Raw genomic sequence first — 13,829 nt, 5'->3', positions numbered from 1 at the left:
AATCAATAAATTTAAGTGGAAATATGAGGACTGATGTTATTCAAAACTCTTTTGCCATGCGTTTTACATTCTAGACCCTGGTTTACAACAAATGAATTCCATACCGACATGAAAAAGCATTTACAAATAGATGACCAGGACCTGTACCTCCTATTCATTCTTCTTTCTAAAACCTAGTCTAACTGTGGCCAGTTTCCACACAAAATGTGATATGAGAACACCCTCCCTAAAGAAAACAAAATGCCACCATCACTAATGGAGGACAAATACTACTTCAACTGCTCTTAAAACCAAACATGAAATTTAAAAAAGGAAAAGGTGAAATAATGCATATTAGCATATTTAAAAACAAGGCACAAAAAGTGCAAACTCAAAAGCATGACTTCTCAAATAGTAATTTCTTTTAAGTACTTATATTGCATGTGATTATTCAGGTGTGCTTTCCATGCATCTCTCTCTCTCCCCACAGCCAGCTTTATGCACTGTTTTTCTCATTTTACAACTGGGCAACTAAAGCAGAGAAAGCAATCCTCCCTGCAAAGTCACCCTATTCACCACTAAGCTAAGATCTGAACCCTCTTTCAGTTCTGTCATGAGATTCCTTGAACCCACAGTACTCAATTTCCCCCCGAAGTGATTTCATAGCTTTTGGAACCTCTACCCCTGCTCCAACCTGAGAGAACTGTCACCTTCCCTATCCATCAGAAGAACTTGAATGGCAAGCAATGGGGGAAGGTAGCTACCACATCCTCTTAAAGTCCTTAGCTCAGAAGCAAGTACATTTCCCCTCTCCCTTGAAAGGTTGAGTGGAAGAGACGCACAGAATAATATTTACAGCTCTAAGTGAGAAGCTTCTCAACTTCAGAATTTGCTGTACATATAATCCAAGGTGACTAAAAACAAGACCATTTCATCTGTCATAGCCTGAAGTAGCCAGAAGAGCTGGTGAGAGAACCTTCTCATTCTAGGTCCAGGGCATGGGGTGTGGAAAGGGAACCACCTATGCAGTTTATCCTCTCTACTGCTTCCAAGTTGCAATGAGCTTATAGAGGCATACAATTTTCTCCCGTGACTGACTTATTCAATAGTTTGTAGTTGTTTTCTCCTTCCTGTGAAGCTCAGGAAGCCAAGGAAATTAGTCCTATAATCTGAGAAGTGTGCATTAATTTATAATCTGAAAAGAGCTCCGCATCAACAGTTTATGCTAACCACACATTTGCCATATTTGAAGAGTAGCATCAGTATAGTTAAAATCTACATAATAGGAAGCAGCTTACACAAACAACGTATCACATTTTACCCACGACGCTGCATTGCAACCACATAAACATGTGATCTCAGTGTTTGAGGTGGGCCCAAAGTGAGTTTTGGGAGTGAAGGAAAGGAGACCCAAACCTTTTCTGAATCAAAGGGATATTTATAACAGAAACCGAAAATTCCCACACACAACACTCCTTCATACTTTGCAAGGCAAAAGTAACCAAATGAGAGAAGCTGTACTTTGCGAGAGGAAGAAAAGAAATTCTCTGTGTACAAGTTATCACCCATCGTCGCATGGGGGTGGTGTCAATAGAAAAATCAAAACAACTGACATAAAAGTACACCTTTTTAATAAAGAGCAACATCCTCGAGACAAATAAGCAGTTTTGCTATAAAACTTCAGCTAAACAAGACTTTCAATTGCATAAAATTGACACTTTTAATACCTGAAGGAAACTCATTTAATTCAGTTACCTTGTCACTGTCATCAGTACAGATGTGGTCTTGATGGATTAACTGGCACTGGAAGGAAGCACCAACACCACCTGCAAGTAAAGAAAGGAAAAAAAATGCATTTGAAAACACAGACCGTATACTCAAATCTAGCTATCATGGCTTCTGTCTTTGTGATTCTAGGACAGGAGGAAGACATTTCTTCATGAACTGCCAAAACATTTTCTCCAGATTAACAATGTGCACTTGTTCATTGACTTAATATTTGTATTCCAAGAATACACAAGCACAAGTTAAGGGAGACATTTGTGCAATGATTACAGAACTAAGTTCTGAGATGCGGGGTAACCTAGTTCAGAGAATATGCTCAGTGTTTAAGGCTCAATGGAGAGGACTTAAGGGAAAGTTACCATTGCCTCCTTGCATCAGTCTACCTTCACAGAGTTGTTGCCAGACTAAAGCATCAAATATGGGCTTCTTAGAAGATATAGTACAAATGTTAGAAGATAAATAGCCAAGTGTCATGCCTCTCGTGAGTTTCTCAAACTGCTATAAATTTAACAGTGGCCAATTTCATTTTCAATTGACAATTTCAATGTAACTACTTAAGCCAGAGTGAGCCAAAGAGCACAGAACCTCTGCCATTTATTCTCCCTCAGCTTTTTGATAAAAGTCTATTCTCCTGTTTCCTTTGTCACTTTCTAAGGTGTTTGTGTAATAAAACAGGGTGTGTGTGTGCCAATACATTAAGATACACGTATATATGCAGTGGTGGGAAAAGGCTCATTTGCTTTTTAAACAGACCCTAAAGCAGCTTGGATGGCAAGGCAAAACAAAATACCTTCATTGATTTTAATGTATGCTTTTATTCTATGTGTAAGGTAAAGGTAAAGGGACCCCTGACCATTAGGTCCAGTCGTGACCGACTCTGGGGTTGCGGCGCTCATCTCGCTTTATTGGCCGAGGGAGCCGGTGTACAGCTTCCAGGTCATGTGGCCAGCATGACTAAGCCGCTTCTGGCGAACCAGAGCAGCGCACGGAAATGCCGTTTACCTTCCCGCTGGAGCGGTACCTATTTATCTATTTGAAACCTTGACGTCCTTTCGAACTGCTAGGTTGGCAGGAGCAGGGACCGAGCAACGGGAGCTCACCCTGTTGCGGGGATTTGAACCGCCGACCTTCTGATCGGCAAGCCCTAGGCTCTGTGGTTTAACCCACAGCGCCACCCGCGTCCCCATTCTATGTGTATATATGCACTTAACAGTATTGGTAAACTTGTGCTGCTTAAAAATACAATGTATACTTTCTGAAATGACTAAATATAAAATCCTACAGGATACTGTCTCCACTTTCCTCTCCCCTTATAGCAAGCAATACATAAAGGTAATGTAGAATGCTTTACTCTTCAAGAATTGCATAATATGCCTTTTATCAGTACCCTTTGGTTTTTTCTGTTTTAACAATTCTTTCTTTTATTTTCTTTCTTATTCTGTACTCTTTTCAAAACAATATTTTGTGCATGTAAAAAGCATGGTGTTTTGATACTGTATTTTCTCTTTAGAATTAAAGTTATTTACACACAAAAAAACCTACTACAGGATAAAATCACCACCCCCACCCCCGAAAGTAAGTACTATAGATCTCAGTGGGGCTTACATCTGAGTAGACATCAACAGCAAAGGTGAGCAACCTTTTTTCAGTTAAATATCTAACTTGACCTGTGTAACACACAAGATGTACATAACTGTCTATTATAGCCTTCCAGCATACGATGTGTTTTCATTAGATCTTATTGCCACTTGCCTTGGGCTGATCTTATGCAAAAAGGAAGAAGCATACAGTATTGCCAACTTTTAGAGCAGTCCTATAGATGGGGGTGGGCATGTGACCCTAAATATGATTTCGTGCAGTCCTTGGCCTAATTTCAGAGGCCCTATGCTATCTTATAAATTCAGATCTCTGTTCCTCCTCTAAGGAAGATAGAAGGGGTGGTGCAGAAAGAAGAAGAGGGCAAGGGGCCTTTCACAGATTATCCCTTCCAGCTCTTAACAGAGATTACAAATGTGTGGGAGAATAGTAACTAGAAGGATAGGCAATTTTATTATAATACTAAACATAGAACTTTAATACTGAAGCACACTTTCTTCTCTGTGGCAATCTGTACATATAAAAACCTATTGGAGAAGTTAGATCAGTTCTGAACTGCATGTGTATGTTCATCCCTTGAAGACACACACACACACACACACACACACACACACACACACACAAACTACAGAACAGCAAACCCCAAAGCCATCAACATGAGGACAACTGCATAAATATTAAGAGGTGTGGGCATAACATAGCCAGTCGGTCATTGATATGGCTTCTTTGAACTGAATCTGTTGCCAAAGTATTATTTAAAACAAAGTATTTAGATTGTCATATCCTTAACACTAGATTTGTAACAATCTACTTCTTAGAGACTAAAGTTTTGTGTCCATGCTGGTTTCCCCAAAACCATAGTGTAAATGACGTGGTCTTTTCCTGGACCACCTAATGTCATAAGCTTTCAAATTGTATCAAAATGTTTAAATCTAGATGCTATAAGCCACTCTTCTTGCTTTGAATACTTATGCCTGACAAGAATTTCCCTGTAACATGAAAGCTTACACTCCCAGCACACTGAAAATTATACAGACTGCTAAACAGATTTTACCAGAACATTCTTCCAAGTAAGTACAGTATCCTTCCTCCCAAAACCTAAAATAATGTCTGTTTTACAGACACTTCCTATATAGGCACCTTCACTATATTGTTTTAGATCCCTGCTGAAAACCTCCTTATGTATTTCAGAAACCTCCCCAGACATATAATTAGTTATCCATATTTGTTTTTAAAAGATTTTCTGATTTTATCCATATTTTGTTGATAATTAATTTATGTATACTTGTGAACAGCTTTGATGATTTTACATACAGTGGTACCTCGGGTTAAGTACTTAATTCGTTCCGGAGGTCTGTTCTTAACCTGAAACTGTTCTTAACCTGAAGCACCACTTTAGCTAATGGGGCCTCCTGCTGCCACCGCACCACCAGAGCCCGATTTCTGTTCTTATCCTGAAGCAAAGTTCTTAACCTGAAGCACTATTTCTGGGTTAGTGGAGTGTGTAACCTGAAGCGTATGTAACCTGAGGTACCACTGTATTAATCATTTTATTATGTACACTGCCATGAGTTTTCCAGTTGAGCAGTCTCTCTCTCAAAGCATGGCTTTCACTTGGTGTGCATTTTTGTTTTCTTCAACCATTTAATTTCAAGTATTTAAAAAAACTATTCCAACCTAACTGTTGAAGAGGAAAAGAAACGTGATGCTTTAAAAGAGCCCTTCGTGCTTTCCTCCACCCATACACTTGAAATGCCACTGCTAGCCCTTGAAGCTGAAAAAATAGCTTGTAGAACGTCCAGCAGCAATTGCTACTAGTCGCATTATGCCACAGAAATTCTTTTGGTTTGGAGTTCCCTTCCCTTCCCTTCCCCACATCACTGCTCTCCCCCCCCCTTCCTCCCTGATCAGCACGAAGTATGGAAAAACAGTGTTCTGTTATGCAGCCACTATTCTGCATTCAGTAAAAACATGTCCAGCCCTACCCAGTACTTGGCCTCTGGATGCTGTTTGTTCATGGACTACAGCCAGTTCACATCATTTGAAGCCTGAGCCACCTCGCTAGCAAACTGGCTGGCTTTACCACAGCTACTGGATCACAGTTCTCGTCATGGCTGCACAAAATATACGGGGACACAACAAGCTGCTTCTGGCAAGCCCACGAGCTTGCACATGCCCAGTGGGATTTTGGCCTTGTTTTTCTTCAAACAGCTTATTCCCATCATGCTATATCACAAGCTGCTTTTGCAAGTCCCCTCAATATTAGGAACAAAGCTTGATGTCCAACAAGGAGGGCTGCAGTTTGAGAAACAAATGTCCAAAGCCCCCTTGAATGCAGAAAGCCACTTTCAATGTTCTCTAGATCCTGACTGCTGTCTTTCAAGGAGTGTGGTTCCACCTTATTTATAAGTTAATGTTACAGCTTTCCATTCAGAATACTTAACATTTTTCACATTCAGGCTACAGGAAACTAGTTCCCCAGTGGTTCCTGGAGGGCATTCCACAGTTTGGGGTGGTGCCTTCCACTTTCCCCTTATGATTAAGCAAGTTCCTTGTCACATTTGATACTTATTTTGTAGCCAGATTCTCTTTGTTAGCTCTGCTCTGAAGACTTACATAGAAAGCTGTTTTATAGTGAGTCTGAGCAATGGACTATCTAGGTCAGTACATGCAGGTCTGGCTTACCAAAACAGTGCTTTCTCTGGAAATAATCTGTTAGGCAAGCGTTCACATAAGAAGTTGACAATTTCCTATTTCTAACTGATTCCCAACCCCCCCCCCAGCAAAAAAATAACAAAAATGGGAAAACTCAAAAAATGCTCTGATTTGTCCAATCGCTCCTCCTCCTTTGAATTTGGTTCATGAAACAAAGCCAGACAGGACAAATATTTACGAACAAGTCAGGTGAAAAGAGGAAGAGAGTTGTCTCGTGTTGACAAATTACATCAGAAGTTTTACCAATTTAGGTCTGCGATGAAATGGACTCTGGGTATACAAAAGCTTATGACACATAAACCTGTGAGGTGCTACAAAACAGTTGCTTTTATTTCAATGCACTCCAAAAGTCTTATTTATTTTATTGTCTGTTCACATATATTCGTATTAGTGATATATTCACATTAGTGGCTTGAAACCGAGTCAGAATTCTGGCAGAAATAAAGGAGGGGAGAGGCAACTAAGTTTGAGGGAGAAAGTGTCTGCAGTAGTCCCCCTTTGCTACTTCAAAGCACCCCATTGCAGGCATTTTGCAGAAAGGAGGGAGGGATTTAGGTGTAGCAAAATGAGCAGTCCCCCCCCCCCCAGCTATATCCAATATGGATAAAATTTGCTGTGGAACATTCTTCCAAAAGAGATTCAGCAGGCACTCTTACTTTTGACTTTCAGTTGTCTCTTGAAGGCTGTTCTTATAACAGTAGTTGTATAATTTTTTTGATTACCCAGTAGTTTAATCACTTAAATTATTATTTGTCTTGTTTTTAATGGTATTTTATGTCTTTATGTTGTACACAACACTGATATGTTATGATGATGGTACAGAAATACTTTCTAACCAGTGAGAGATGGGCGGTGACAACCCACGCAGGATCACATTTCTCCCCTACAGGAGAATGGGGATTTTAGAACAGAATAAGCAAAGTTATGCATGTAGGTGTGCGTGCGTGGCTGCCAGGGGTAGGGGGAAGAGGAGAAACTGAAGGCTGAACTAGAGAGAGCTAAATTAGACATGATCAAAGCTTACATATCCTCAGTGGAATTTTTGACATTATCTTGTCAACAGCAGACCCCCCACCCAATTTCATACCACAAAATACTTGGGAAACTACCTTCCGATGGGTGATTCCTATTTAACAAACAGAACTCCCCTGCAGTACACTTATACCGATCAAAATGTATTTTTAATGCTCTGACTTTCAAACATTCACACAGGGTGAGGAAACAGATTTGTATTGTTGCCCATGTGCACAACTCAGCTGTCATGCACCATCTGTGAAGGCCACATCTAAGTTGCAGTACAACCATTCTGTATTTAGGTGAGCAGAAAAAGTTTATACTATTTAGAATTTTGTCTCCACTTGATATTTTCAATTTTTATATTTATAGTTTTAATTTTAAGAGAAATTAACAATGAAAAGATGAATACAGTCAAACATAATACAAAATAGCACCTTCTTATATGTACATTTATGTTGAACAGGAGACGGGGGATGCAGCTGGTGAACCAGACCACTCCAGCATTCATTCATGCAAGTATCTATATATGGAGTTAATATGGTATATCTGAAAACGCCCCATACATTTTACATTTTACATTTACATTTTAACCAGCTGCCTCTTTTAATAATGGCAGAAAATAATAATCCAGAAAACTATGCTCTGTGCTCCCACGAATCATCTCACTACCTTGAACACTGTCATAATAAACTCTACAGAGGAGCCTCTTCTGTTAAAGGAATGTCCTGGTCAAGTGGCCCAGACAAAATATGCCATAGCAATAGAATGCACAGTTCAAAACAGGAAACTGACAATTATTTTTATCAGTACATACAGACTTTCCTTCTAGCAGTTATAACATTAGCTCAGGGGACCTCTAAGTAACTTGCCGTATAATAGCAATTCAACCCTGTTCAGAAAACAAGCTACAAACCTCCCCAAATGTGGACAGCTAGAATTGGCTTCATAGGCAAAATTTACTTCGACTGTAGACATAGGGTGGTCATATGGGGGAGGGAGAAGTACTTTAAATAGGCCAGAGGACTCTGGGAAAGCAATGTAAAAATAGAGGAATGGGTGAACATTGTTATGATGCAAGGAAATAATCAGGAAAGTACTGGTGTAAGGTAAAAAGAACTGACTGAAGGCTAGAACTGATGTGGACGTTACTCCAGCTGAGGGTCTCTAGAGACATAGGGAAGTGTCTTATACAGAGTCAAACCATTGGTCTATCTAGCTATATTGTCTACACATGCACTGGCAGTGGCTCTCCAGGACTTTAGACAGCAATCTTTCCCTGCCTATCTAGAGATTCACTTTAGATATTCATTAACATCTGGCAATACTTCAGAGTGCTAGTTTTAGTTTACAAAGCCCTAAAAGGTCTAGGACAGGGTAATGAAGAACTGCCTTCTCCCATACAAGCCCATTGACTAAGCCAACCAATCTTTCTCTAGTTGTCCATGCCTTCAGAAGTCAGGTTGGCCACTATCAGATAGGGGGTTTCCATTCCTTCTAGAGCTGTACGATAAATTGCCATACCTTTATTGACATCGTGGTAGGTGCTTCAACAAGAAAATATACCGGTGAAAAAGAAGTGGACACTTAACAGCTTCCCAAGGGGGAGGCCCTCCTCCTCCTGGGAGAAAGAGGCTGCTTGTTCACCCCCTCCCTTGCCCGAAGATGGAGAGAGTGCTGCTATAGGTTCTGTCACCAGGGCTCCCTTTGCCTTTACTGGCAGGGCTTTCTCAGCCGGGAAGCATGAAGGCTCTCGCCCCCCAGCCAAGGAAGGTCCCCAACTGGTGTGTGCGCATGCCAGAGGGACAGGGGCTTATTTGTGCACCTCATCCGGGGAGCGCAAAGCCTCCTGCTCCCCAGCTGAGGGAGCCCAGATCCTCCTCCTGCTCATGTGCAAGCAGGAGAAGGATCGGGGCTTCTTCAGCCCAGAGCAGTTACAGTTTAACGGAGCCCCCATCCCTGGCTCGTGCGAACCAGTGGTGGGTTAGGGGCTCTGTAAATCTGCTTGGCTGAGGAGAGAGCAGCCGTGCATTCCTCAGTCAAGAAGTTTTTTTAAAAAGGAGGGAGGAACAAGCTGTATTAGTGCTGGGCCGATGCATCTTGAGTCTCACTCTGTGCTGGCATGAGGGGCAAACCATGATGGCGGTTTCAGTCAGCGGTATATTGTTGAAACAGCCAAGGCTCTGAGTCCCTCTGGCTCCAGTGGCCAGCTGAAGCTTGTTTCTGCCTCGCCTCGCTGGGCACTGGAGAGACTCAGGAGTGATGGCAGTTTCATTAGTGATATACCACTGAGTGAAACCACCATCACGGTCTGCCTCTCATGCCTGTCCTGGACAATATATTGATATGTTGCCCAGGCCTAGCAGAGTGGGCTCTTTTGGTAGTGTCACCACCCTTCAAAAGTGCAGGGAATGGCAGCCCAGGTGAGGGCTTTCCCTGTGGCAGCCCCTACATTGTGGAACCCTGTCTACAAAGGTGCATCTAGCAGTTTTGTTGTACGGATTTCTCACCTTTGTTTTGTGGGACACACCTCTTCCGCTGAATTTATACAGTTTTGTTCCATTTGGAATGATTTTCTGTGCAATGTTTTCAACTTTTAAAAATTGTGTATTTTATTGCTGTAATCCACCCTGGGATCTTCTGTTGAGGATGGGAAAGAAATCTTATTAAATAATCTGTCTGAATATGGATATATACCACTTCTGAAACCAGAATATGCAATCTTTCCTCTGCTGCTGTTCTCAGAGTTGATCACGCTCTTTTTGCTGCTTCTCCAGTTCACATATCAGTTGCCTCTCTGCCAGCCCTGCATTGTAAACTCCAGCCGGTTGTTGTTCACCTATTCCAATTACTGCCAAGTGAAATAAAACCTATAAGGCTGTTGAAAGTTGTTCTTTCCAGTAAACGGAGCAACTAATTGGAAACTGCCAACTACTTGAATGCTGTTTTCATTATAAGACAGTTGGCATCATTATTGCCATATTGGCCCCAGAGAATAAAAATACCAGGCAGCCAGCTGTTCCTGTTGTCCATAATAATTTTTCTGGAAGTTCACCTGAGATCTTAAAGAATGTGTGGTTTCACCTTAAAGTTAATACAATTCTCTAGATGTTCCACAATATCAAGACCATTCTATGCCATATTTGAAGTCCCACAATGAAGGAGTGTTCATTTTTAAGCTTATAATAAAGGATATTGTTTAAGAATAAGACATGGGTTTCCAAAATCATGTACCATTTTTCCTTGACAGGTTGTGAGACCTGCAAACCCACCTCCAATATAATCAGTTACTATATGCAGAACTGAGTATATCTGGTAACTTTACATGCTAGACTGCAGTATAAGCTGCACATGTCTGAGCGTAACATTAACAATGCATGAATATAAGAAGCCCATTAGTTGTAACATACTAGCTCATGTCAGTCTGCACAGCAGCCCATGTAGCTGAATGCGTATTTACTTCTCATAACGTGAATATATATAAGGTTAGATGAATTTTCTCCCTCAATCCTGCACTTCTGATTCCCCAAAATGTTTTATTCATTTTGCCCACAATATTTTGACTAAAACCTTAGGTTATGACAAGTATTCTCACAAATCAGTGTTTAAGTATTAGTCATGTAAGTGTAAATTATATATTCAGCAGCACAAAAAGCACCCCCCCTGGCAAGACCCCTTATTTTTGTGCACATGCTTGATGGGTTTTTGCTTCAGTTTTTTTGCTTTTAGCACAGAAATGTGGTAGCCTACAACAAAAAATAGTTTGCCATCCTCAATGACTTGTGGCCAACCTGAAGATTCTATCATCCTCATCTTGTTAATTATTAATATATTACTTATATCACAGCCACTCTGGGCAGTTTCAAGCATAATATAAAAATACACTTAGACATCAAACATTAAAAACCTCCCTGTCTTATAATACCTTCTAAAAGTCAGATAGATGTTCTTGACATCTGATGGGAGGGTGTTCCATAGGGATTGCGCCACGACGGAGAAGGCCCTCTGCCTGGTTCCCTGTAACTGCACTTTTCACAGTGAGGGAACTGCCAGAAGACCACCAGAAAGGCACCACAGTGTTCAGGCTGAACAATGGGGGTGGAGACACTCCTTCAGGTATACAACACAAATACTGAACACCTATCAATTTTCCAAATGCTTATTCACGACAACTGCAGAATATTTAAATACAGATGGCAGAATTCTTCACAACAGACTTCAAGTAGGTTAAACTTACAAGGTGACTTGCACCTTAAAACAGAAGTATATATGAGCAAAATCAAGCAGGATTCTGTTGCCTCGCCTTGAGGATCTTATAGTAGATGGAAGTGCTTAGTACAGCAATTCACATTAATAGTCAGACAGAATGACATGCTAGGGCCAAAATGAAAAAGTTATTTCATGGCCCGTCAAACATAAATTAACTTTCACTCTCCCTGTCTGTCTTGGTCTCGCTCCAATTAGTGAGCATCTGTCCCAGTCTTGTTTTCATGAAGGGCAATATTCAAGCTCAGCATTTACTTTTGTCTATATTATATAGATATTATATACACTTACACGTTTTCAAAGTATTACGAATGCTACTAGAAACTTTTGCCAGCATGTTTGCAAAATACCCTGGTAATATTTTCTAACTTGTTCAACTTTCTATTACCCCATCCCAAAACATCTTAATTATTTAATATTACAGATTAGTTCTAGATATATATTTCTATATAAAAAGTCCTGCTGGTCGGAAGATATGTGATATAACCACCCCTTGCTAAATTCAAATAGGTTTGGTTCTTGTCTGTACCCATACTGCACACTGCCCGGGAACACCATGAACACCACTTTCAGTTCTTATGAAGGAAAGGTGGGATTACTCAGGTAACAAATGAATGAATCAATGAAAAGCTCAAATTCACTCACTGTATTAACCCCCCCCCCAATAATTTGCTTGCATCTTTAAGTCACTGTACAGCTTATTTTCTCAAATCTGCAGAATTATTCCTCTTCTACAAGGTACAACTACAGCTGTATGCTGTAGTTACGATTTCATTATTCAGGGTTCTGATTTTAGGACTCCAATCCCAGTATTCTGCTGAATAAACTGTTCACAAAGTGACTCTAGCTCCATTTCAAAATATGCAAATGAAGTGCAACCCAAGACACTGGAAATGATACATAATCAACCCCCCACCCTATCCATGGGTCAAATCTCACTAAGGCCTTAAACTTGTGCCATCTGGCTGCCCTCCCTCCGTGTAGAACAAAGCCCAATGTGTGTGTTTTTTGTGTGTTTTTTTAAAAAAATCTATTATTGCTTCATTGGCTCACAAGAGCCAACTATTTTAAAATCAATTATACTGATGTGAATTTCATGGCAATAATTTTTTAGACAGTTAACTTTATCTGTTACCTAAGCAAAGTTAGTATAAGTGGCAATGCATTCTGGAATGCACTATTAGGCTTCAACTTATAATTAAAAAATCATCTAATGTTAATGTGAATATCTGAAGGGCAGATGTCCAGTAGCTCTATTAAGTTGTAGTACTGTATTTATTTATTAGTCATTTAATGTTGGCTTCATGTGCTGTAGAGGGAAATGAGGGGCATATGGGGCTCATCAACTAGGGAAGCTAGTTGGAAGGAACCATGAGGGCCATGTAGACCAATCCTCTGCAATGTTGGAATCTTTCACCCAATGTGGGGCTCAAACCCACGATTACCAGTAGCCCATCTAGGAGAAGGATAACCCTGATTTGAAACCTCTGCTGCCTTGCGGCTATACTCATTCGTGAGAAAGGTTTTATGAATAATCCCCAAGAAAAAATCCATACCCGCTGCCTTGCAGGAGATCTTCGGGAGAAGAAAAGGCTAACAAGTAAACCCTACACAAATCCAGTGGAGTCCCTTAGGCAGTTTGATGGCACCTTGTATGCCTCCTTCTGGCAACTCCCACAGCCAAGCTGGTGCCAAGTGTATTGCTCTGCTTTCCTTTGCACCACACTGGTGAGGCCAAGAGGTCTTGTTTTCTGGGCAACCCAGGACCTCCATACACACTGCTCAGGCTTGCACCCCAGAGAGGTCATGTCAGTGCCGCTAACACAGCAAATCAATGTAGTTGTGAGTTACCGGTTTCTGCAGCCACATCAGGCACTTCGATTCTCCACTGCTTTGTCTTCACCCCTGGATGCACACTCCATTGTCTCTCAAGACAGACTGATGCCAACAAAAAATAATGTTGGATAGTTCAGTCAGTAGAGCATGAGACTTAATCTCAGGGCCATGGGTTCAAGCACCATACTGGGCAAAAGATTCCTGCATTTCAGTGGGTTGAACTAGATGACTTTCATAGTCCCTTCCAACTCTACAATTCTATGATTCTAATACCAAAAAATATTCCCTGGACTACTTACAAACAAAACAAAGACTAAAAAAATAAAGCAATCAATATAGTAACCAAATGGTAAGGATTCCATAAGCTTTGATGTTGGTAGTTTGGTTGTCCAAGTATACCTTAGGCTTTATGTAGAAACGTACCTCAAAGCCACATCTAAACTTTCACTGTGTACTGGTACAGAATTCAAGATAGAGGCAAAAAAGGTATGAGTATCTATTAGAATAATAGATCTAACACAATATAGTTTGCATTTTCATTAAAAGATGGGGTATCCTGTTTCTTCTAATATCCAACAAGGGGTATCCTATTTCATCTCTAATAGTCAACATACTGAGCTCATGTAATTAGTGGACTT

At 40.6% G+C, this 13,829-nt stretch overlaps 1 protein-coding gene across 1 annotated transcript in view; it reads right to left on the bottom strand.

The window, feature by feature from the left end:
- RNF38 (ring finger protein 38) overlaps window positions 1-13,829 on the bottom strand; it is an 80,000-nt gene that overhangs the window by 34,074 nt on the left and 32,097 nt on the right. Inside the window, exon 2 of the mRNA XM_081845119.1 lies at window positions 1,735-1,805. Within this exon, the coding sequence (XP_081701245.1) occupies window positions 1,735-1,805 (71 nt within the window). The remainder of the gene's footprint in view (window positions 1-1,734; window positions 1,806-13,829) is intronic.

The sequence above is a fragment of the Podarcis erhardii genome (genome assembly GCF_964252035.2).
Source record: "Podarcis erhardii genome assembly, chromosome: 17".
Taxonomy (NCBI): domain Eukaryota; kingdom Metazoa; phylum Chordata; class Lepidosauria; order Squamata; family Lacertidae; genus Podarcis; species Podarcis erhardii.
Note: the sequence above shows the minus strand (reverse complement) of the source record. Positions and strands in the feature narration are given on the sequence as shown.